At 29.2% G+C, this 9,982-nt stretch overlaps 1 protein-coding gene across 1 annotated transcript in view; it reads left to right on the top strand.

Moving 5' to 3' along the window:
• LOC119680542 overlaps positions 1 to 9,022 on the top strand; it is a 95,410-nt gene extending 86,388 nt beyond the window's left edge. Inside the window, exon 4 of the mRNA XM_038093397.1 lies at positions 8,660 to 9,022. Coding sequence (XP_037949325.1) covers positions 8,660 to 9,022 — 363 coding nt within the window. The remainder of the gene's footprint in view (positions 1 to 8,659) is intronic.
• The last annotated feature ends 960 nt before the right edge of the window (positions 9,023 to 9,982 follow it).

The raw sequence follows: 9,982 nt of genomic DNA, 5'->3' as shown, positions 1-9,982 counted from the left end.
TTAGGTTAATAACCGTTTCAACTTGTTATATATCCTAGTATATGGCGTTTTATTGCATTCTTGATGTGTGATTGTCAAGTGTTTGGCGTCAAGAGGAGATAAGTGTCGATATGGCAAAGCCATGCAATGACAAATTTTTGGCGTTACTTTTTGACTTAAACAATTTATCTAAATCGGTCGTGACAAATCATTATTGTATATACATATAAATATTGATTTAAATTAAGTTATCAGAATATTATTTTATGAATGAATTTAGATACAAAATGTTAAATTAATTTCCCGCTCTCTGTATATAATATACGAGGGTGGTTTGATAAGTCAGTGACTTTTTGAATTTCCGGCGCAGTTACTCTAAATGCAACAGTGTTTACGTCAGCAGTAATGTACCAGTGGGTAACTTTTTAATTTTGAGCAAGCTACGCCGTGTTTCACAAGTTCGAAAACAGTCTATCAAAAATTTTTTTTTGCATCCTGTAAAATTACCGGTAAAACCATTTGGGCTAATTAGCCAAAGTTTACTTTTTGTCATATACAGAAATGTTTCTACACGACAAAATGTCGGCTTCATTACACTTTTCTACTTCGAAGATAATTTAAAACGAAACTTGTTTTGGGTCCCACCCAAAAATAGAGGAGTTATTACCACCTCTTACCATTTTATTATGATTCAGAGTCATAAAAAACAATTTAATCCAGATTGATAAATTGATTCATAAAATAAAATATACCTTCTTCAAATGTCCGGATTTCTCCAGTTGTCTCATTTGAATGAGATTTTGTTGCATTGTTACCGAATATGACTCCCATTGTGCATATAGCTTGGTGAAGTACACAACTTTATATAAAATCTTGTTATTGTGCCTTATGAAATGCTCAGAGTATTTTTCATTTAGGTGGTGATCTTCTAAAACCGTATACTGTATGTTTGTAGCAATTTTTTATGTTGATTTGGTTTTGGACGTCCTCCACGTAGATCAATTTTAAGACTAGTATGTTTACTTTTAAAGAAATGAGTTTACTTTCAAATCATTGTTATTTTAGAAACGAATTCACCCAATACATTTACTATTTCGATATGAATATTCTTTGTTTTTAAACCATTTTTATTAAGAACTCCATTTTTGCATCGTTTTTAATTTTTTTATTGTCAAAAATATAGTGATACTTCGATATCAAATGGCTTGAAAATAAGGAATGAACCCACATGTCGAAGTTAAATTTTGAGATTTATCATATGAGAGCTAAAATGTTATCTTGCTTTAATGGTTCTATAATTGGTAAATAAAATTTATTAGACAACCTAGTAAATAACATCAAAAAGTGGATATAAAAATTTATTTTTATATAATATTTTTAGCGGATTAATATTGCTGTTAATTATGTTTCTAAAAAATTTTGAAGTCGTCTTAATGGAAGCGAAATCTATTCATGTACAATCAAATAATTGATTTTTTTCTAACAATTGTTAAATAATTGACACTTTTTTAACAAACTTTATATTATATATTTTATCTATAAAGTATAAATTATAAATATATTTCATACACAACACAAGTAATTTTTTATTACTTCAATAATCTAAAGTCATTCGATGATATTCGCTTCATTTGCATTTTTATGTGGATTTTTTTCAAATCAATTAAAAATGAAATTATATTTTAACTTTTGTAATGTCAATAATTTAACTAAAACCATTTTCAACCAAAAGTAACCAATCAATTTTCATCAGTTGACAAAGTTGAATTGAGTTGAGCAAACATTTAAGTAAAAATTTTCCTGCATAAATTGAGATACAAATGTGATGTCAGTATCAGTGAAAAAATATCTCATTTTAAGTGACTCAGTTTCACTTTTCTGTGTGGATGCCCAAATGTCTTGTTCACGTTTATGTAAATCTGCAGGGAAAGTGATTTCACCATATTCGTTTTCACTGTTAACCTTTTTGATATTCCATCCGCTTAGTTCATGACATACGCAGGACAAAGATCTAAAATCTGTAACAAATTATGCGAACAACAGCAATATTCGTATCTGAAAAGTTCAAGAAAGCGCATCTATGAAGATGAAAATTATTTTTTCTTGCATTTCCAAACATATTTACATAGTTTGTTTATTACGTATCTTTCACATTGAATAATTTAAAATGTATTGAGTACGCAAACCGTTTGCTCATCGCTAAATTTAAGTTTTCTCTTTGTTTTAACAAAAATTCATTAATTATAATTAATTCATTAATTACCAGATACTAGCACATTCAGTATCTGTAAATCTAAGTTAGCACATTTGAAAGACGTACTTAGAAGTGCATCGATGTAATGAACTTTTTTAGCACACTTTATAATAGCGTTGTGATATTTTCATTAGCTATCTTAATATGTTATTTTGACTTTTGTAAGACAGTGTCTTCTTTATAATGTGTAGTTATATTAAAACATGGTTTAAAGCAAAAAATTACTATCGCAGTTTGTTTAAAAATCGTATTTACCTTAAGATGCTGTGAATCAAAAACCCGAATACGATATAAAAAGATGGTAGAGGCCCTATGCTCCACTGGGAGATAAGGATAAGAGAGAGAGAGATTTACCTTAAGATCATACGAACTATTATTCAGGCAGTTGGTGATGAAGGACGGACCATGCTAAGGATTATTACCATGCTATTATTTCAAAGTCTATACTAATCGATTCTTATTCTAAAAGACAAATAACTTACTTAAAATTAATACTTTTTATTTTTATTTAGACAGAAGAAAGTTGCAGTTGATCTCGTATAAAAACTTGAAAAACAAAATGATCATAAAATTTCGAATTAAAACCAATTTTCTTTTGTTCACAGGAATATATTTAATTAATTGAGATTGAGAATTTCTAATGACATGATTTTTCAAGAATAATATATATAAATATAGAACTATGATAAAATATATGATACATATGTTATTACTTAATATCTTGATACATTCTTAATACAATTGCTGTTTGACTTGAACTTCTAATACTCAGACAAATAATCTATATACCCGATTAAGCGAAAAACATTTAAACAGTTTATTTATTTACTTATCTATTTAATTATTACAGACGTTTCACTCTTTTTCGCATTCAGCAGCATCTTTAGCGTGTCCGATCAGTTATTTGTTCTCGCTAATTGATAGTATCGAATGCCTTCATATAGTTGATCCCTTTGTTTTTGCGCCAAAGACTCGGAGGTAGTCTACATCATGTTTTAGAATAAAAAACTTTTCTATGCAGAACATTATCATCGAACCGTATGATGTAAACCAACCAAGCCGCTGAATTTTTATACGCATAACTATATCTACTTTATGGTAAAGCTGTTATAGTTCATTGTTCTATCTAATTTGATATTCTTTATCATCGTTTAACAAAGAATTTTTCTCTTGATTATTTCTAATGCTTTCACGTTGCTATCGCTTATGTACTATAAAGTAAGACAGGCATGATAAAAAACTTGTAGAGACTAATTTTTTCTTGTGGAGAGAGTTTTATTACTCAATTGCCTATTTAGTGCGTAGCTTAATTTTTTTTAGCAAGTGTGATTTTTTTGTAGAATCACTAGTGAGACGTCATATCAAGCTTTTCGTTGGTTTTTAGATAATAAAATTTTTTCATTATTTAGAATTTATAGCTGTCAACTGTGACGTCTATCTCAAAACGCACAAGAGAATTGTTTGTTGATAAACTTTGTTTTATCATCATTTACTACAACACCCGTTTGCTATACTTGGTATTCTAAGACGGAAAATGCGACAGTGTTGAAGTGAATATGCAGGCCCACAATTTCAATATTATTGGAAGCAGTATCACAATTTTGTTATATATTGTGCCAGTACTTTTGAAATTCAGAAAAAAATTATAGAGATATTAGCTGCCAAAATGTATAAATAAATACATAAGTTACTTAATATCACAAAAACAGTTCTTAACTTTGAATGACCTATGTTTAAAAAAAAAGATTTGTTCGGGTTTTTTTCTTACATGTCCTATAAGCATAAAATTATTTTTTACAATAATGGTTTTTCGTTGGGAAAGCCCTTGTACATACCTATATGAAATAAATGAAAACTAACTATTTAAAATTAATATAAAAAATTTAAGGTGCTTTCAAATAACATATACTCCTTTTAAATAATATATACTTTATTTATTATGCTCAAGCTATTTGAGCCAGTGCACTTGAGTACTTTTACTCTATTTTAATTGCGGGGTATCTACGAAACCCCGCTTTACGCCTTGACTGATTTATTGTTTATCACTTCATCAGACTAAGCAATAATTGACCTCAGATCTGTATACCTCCCCGAGGAGCCTGTAACCATTCTGAGATTCTGTAACGAGGTGTTGGTAAGTCTGTCGGTTTCCGCAAATAATTTCAGGGCTCTATCCTTTATGTATTTTTTGAACGGATCAATCTTGCGGTCCCTGAGGATGTCATTCGTCCTAATGTACCATGGTACCTTGAAAAGTCTTCTCAGAGCCTGGCTTTGTGCAATTTCTAGCTGGCGAATATTAGTGTTTGAAGCTTTGCTAAACGCTACACATCCATATAGAAGTGACGAACAAATTATTTGGATATATATCAGCGTCCTGTTCTCAGCATTGAGATTTTCATTTCTGAATAGCGGTTGAAGGTGATGAATAATTTTGGCACAGCTAATTCTTTTCAGTTGAACATGTTTAAGCCATGTGAATCGTTTGTCCAACGTGTTGCCGAGATATTTAACGCTATTCTCCCAGTTTATTAACATATCTCGCACTCTAACTTTCGACGGAGAGTGATTATAATTTCTTGATCGAAGAAATAAAAATATTATGGTATAAAAAAAATTTTATTACAAAAATATTTAGTCAAAATTACTTAACTACTTAATGACACTCGTACTTTGAATTAAATATAGTTATTTTAAATATTTCTATAAATTAATTTATAGTTTTTTTAAATGTTATATATCAGTCATGTTGAAATGATTGATTCATGGGAATAACTTGAATTGAGGTCAGAAAACATGATTTTAATTCATTTAAAACTCTATAAGACCCTTAACAGTTACATTATTTTTATTTATTTCAAATTTGTCAAAATTGATACATATTTTCCAAATAAAATATAATATTTCCGTTAAATAAAAAACTCATAAAAAATTGTAGCAATATTTTAGAGTCATTATTATTTATTGCTCTTCGAATGAAGGCATTGAAAACTGGATCAACTTCAGTTTCAACGATAATGGATATTAAGCCAAATTTGGGTTACTAGCGTTTACTTGAACTAAAAGATCGTGTTAAAGATTTTTATCTTTAAACTAAACAAATTTAGCTAAAACATTTAAAAATATAGCAAACATGAATCCGGAAAGCATTAGTACTTGTAGTTTAAACAATAAAACTGAAATTAGTTTAGTATATTAATAATTTACTGGTAGAAGAAAAATTAGTTATATGATAGAACTGAAGGATTATTTAATAAAATTTAAGATCAAAACTTAAATGAACATGATCGTGATTGATTGATTCACTCTGAATTTTGCCACGATCTTTGATTTAACTTTAGTGATTTGTGTTATATTTGATGAGAAACAATTTCAAATAAAGTAGAGTTTTTATACTAGTAAGTACTGGAATAAAGTAGTATTCGCTCAATATATACCTGAATAAGTTAAAAGCATTATCCATTGTTTATATATACCGTTTAATTTATTTCAGGTACGTGAGTCCATTTAGTTGCTTGAAATAATATTATATGATTTTATTCATACAATATATTTTGGTTAAACAAAATATATTCCCAATGCAAATATATTAATCGTAATTATAAATAAATAAAATTTTAAGTATGTCAACTGATATGAAACATTTTAGATAACAGTTTTCAGTTCATACTGGGATTTCCACTTAACCGATTTTCATGCAACGTTTTCATAAATTTTTGTTAAACGTGCGTGAAGCCGTTCAATTAAGTATCTTGACCTGTTCGTTCTTTCACTGATTATTTATGGATTCGCATTTACGTATAAAAATATGAGCTGAGAAGCCTGCAACTAAAATAATTGCATTTGTGCATTTGTGCATTTTTATTCAATATTAATTTATTGCATGCGTGCAGTGTCTTCTGACATGCCAGGATCAGGCACACTGCGGTAATTACACGCACTCATGTTGTTTATATTTGGCGCCAGGATACACGCTGGCTCCGATAAGTAAAAGTTTCAATTAAGTAAATTAAACCACGGGTAACAAGAAATTAACTTAAAATTTTCTTTTGATGTTTAATGTGTTAACAATGCGGAATTTGCAAATGCATGTTGTTCAATGAAAGTTTGATGAAGTGCCTCGAGAATTAGTAAATTTATTTAAAATTATTTATTTGATCATTTTCTTTAGATTCTAAATACGTGCAAAGAAAGTTTGAAGAATAAATCTAAAGATTCTTAAATGAGGAGTGGTTCTGGATAATATATTAAATTAAATGTTGCCCACTTCAATGGAAATCCAATGTACATAATTGATTGCAATGCATACATGTAGAATGCGGTCCAACTAGGATTTGACATATTGACACAGTTGAAGTCAATAGATCTGTTTGTTTGTAAAATGGCATGTATTTAAACAATCGTACTGTTTAAATAGAGGTTTAGGACTCAACAATAGTATGAATCTCAGAAAAAAAGGAATCAAAAAGCAATAATTATCTTCTGCTAAGACGTTATTTAGATCTAATCGTTTAATCTGAAAATAAAAAGTAGTTACTTTCTTAATGCAAATTTTAGTTATATAAATAATAATATATTATATAAAATATATTATATAAAATATATTATATAATGCTATACCTAAATATTAACGCCTTGCTCGACGTCACTGATTTCGAGCAGTCGCTTATTATGGGCATAGGCTGCCTTTAAGTCGCTTTCACCTATCGCGTCGCAACGCTTAGTTCTTTATATCTTTATATTATTCCGGCAGAACTTTTTAATAAATATCGCAAAGAATATTACGTTTTTGAAGTTTATTATACTGATTCGTTCGTTAAAAATTTTATTTATGAAAAAGTGAGCATCGTACATAGATGGCATGAACGCAGAACTATAAAAATGCGGTGGTGATATACTATACTACTTAATATAAAATATAATGCGCAAAGTGTGTACTTTAATGTAGACATACATTACAAAAATGTTCAATAATAGTTCTCACTATTCTTAAAAATTGCTGGATTGAGCAATATCTTTCTACTTAATAATTAGAAAATGAGAAAACATCGATTGCTGATACACTGGAATTTAATAACAAGTTTTGATTTAAAAAAAATATAATTGTTATTTATTATTATTAAAGTTCGGAAACATTACATTCTATCAATAAAGTATGCGGAATTGACCCAAAGTATTGGCCTCTTTAATGCATTAATTTTCAAAGCCCTGACGCAAAAGATTTTTTCGACATGAATTTTAAATTTAGTTTTAATTTTTCATTTTTAATTTAATAATTTAATTTTATGCAACCATTAAAACTCGGAATGTCAGATGATTTTATATCACAATGGGGTTTGCTGTTTTTTTTTTTTTTGTAACTGGATTGATTGTTTCGAGTTTCCTGTGGTCCATATATTCACTAACGTTACTAAAAGAATATTTAAATAATGTAAAAAGTATTTTACAAAGAAACTACTTGACTTAGTCACCAAGTGCGTAAATTTAACATCTCTTTTTATTAAATTAAGTTTCTTGGTACAATCATTCTTCACATATCCATAATTATATGTTACAGCATAGTTTCTGGTTTCCTTTAAGTAAAACAAATCTTATTATATAACATTATATAATTACTCATTTCAAAGAATTATGAAAAGATACAAAAACGCAAAAAGTCAAAAAAGAATATGGAATAATATTTCCAAGTTTTTGACATTAAAGTAAAATATTCTACCAATTGTATTTTTTTTCTAAAGTTTACAGAATCATTTATGGAAAATATGTAAATTAACCTAAACAAAGTCAACGCATTATTAGTAAAAGGCGTTGCAAGCTCATATTTTATGCATTCAACAAAGACGTCTAGGTTGAGTCACAAACAGCCACTTGAACCTATAAGTAATGAGTCCCAAGATAAAAAGGTCTGTACAGATAAATTCCATGCGCGTGAGTTGCATAAAAATTAGCTGAGGAATTACAAACATGAAGGCAAATAGGAATTTGTGGTATTAAATGCAATAATTCATTCCTTCAAACGGGAACAACAAATGTACTGAACGATGTGTAAATAACCGCTGACGTTTTGGCTCAGCTTGAATAACAAAAGTTTTCCATTGCAAGTTGAAGAATAAATACTCTTCGTAGATAAGTTTAGTAAGCAAATTTTTAACATATTTTCAAAAAATTTATATTTTTTTTAAAAAGATTAAAACAAATTTGCTTGTTTTGCTTCTAGAGTACAGAAAAACCAAACAATTACTTAATCTTTGCATGTACATATTTCATTTCTATGTCAGTGAAGATTACTCTTTATTTAACTAAAACTCAAAAGTGCAATGTACGAACTTTGAGTATATATTGCTATATTTAGTTTAGTTGCTAAGAACATTTACAGTATTTACAATATTAAATAATTTAAATTCTAATAAACTTATTGCATTATAGGCTGCTATATATATTTCTGGCCTAATTGTCGCAGGTGACGAATTATGGATTTATGCGTATGAGCCCGAAACAAAACAACAATCGATCGTGTGGTTCTTCGAAGACGAGCCAAATCCAACGAAAGTTGTTCGTGGAAGAAGCACTTCGAAGCAAATGGTCGCCTGTTTCTTCGGCAAAACTGGTCATGTGGCGACTGTTCCGTTTGAACAACGAAGGACGGTCACTTCTGAGTGGTACACCACTTGCTTGCCTGAAGTCTTCGGAGAAATTCGAAAAACGAACGAGAGAAGACAAATTATTGTTCACTATGACAACGAAAACTCTCACACATCGGCTCAAACCAGCGCCTTTTTGTCCGGCTAAAATGTCAAATTAATGGATCATCCGCCATACAGCCCTGACTTGGCACCCAATGATTTCTTTTTATTCCCACACATCAAAAAAAAAAATGCGTGGTAAACGATTTTTGTCGACAGAAGATGCTGTTTTGGAGGTGTCCCAACCGAAGTGGAAAAAGTGCTTCGACAATTGGTTTGAGCGCATGCGAAAGCATATAAATTATTCTGGAGAATACTTTGTAAAACAATAAAACAACTTTTGATGATAAATATTCATTATTAGGCCAGAAATACATATAGCAGCCCTCGTATAATTTTCTCCATTGATATCAGTCACACAAAGTAATTATTAAATTTCAATAAAGAATATCTGTATATTTTACACAATAAAATATTTAGTTTTTCATGTCCTAACCTATATCTCTGGGTTTAATATTATTTTAATTTTTCTGATAAAAATCAACTGAACGATTATAGGTCAAACTCAAAATCAGTTATTAACAATATTTTTTTATCATACAGTATCTTAAAAAAGAATATTACCAGTTTAAGATCTAATTACTACGATTTTGCGACGGTTATAATTATGTCAGCTCCTTTTATAATATTTACACGTAGTTTGAAAATGTTATATCAAAGGTTTGTAGTACAGAGTTGGAGACATTAGTTCGAGGTATATACAGAGTATGTTTATTCAGGTTTAGCACAATGAAATAAATCAACTTAACTACAACAACAAAAACTTTTTATTATTTTTTTAATTAATTAAATTTTTGGCTGATCGCTGTTGCAAGTATTGTCAAATACCCATAATCAGTAATGTTTCTTGTATTTAATTATGCGTAAAATTTTTTTGAGAATCACAAGTACCAAGAGTTGAAGAGTTTTCGTGTATGTTCAAGCTTGGAGTATTGTTAATTTGCTTTACTTTCTGCGATTGTAAACCTATGGGTCTGCTCTATTAATATGCAACTCTGTGTATTCC

Source organism: Teleopsis dalmanni, chromosome 1 (assembly GCF_002237135.1).
Source record: "Teleopsis dalmanni isolate 2A chromosome 1, ASM223713v2, whole genome shotgun sequence".
NCBI lineage: Eukaryota > Metazoa > Arthropoda > Insecta > Diptera > Diopsidae > Teleopsis > Teleopsis dalmanni.
Note: the sequence above shows the minus strand (reverse complement) of the source record. Positions and strands in the feature narration are given on the sequence as shown.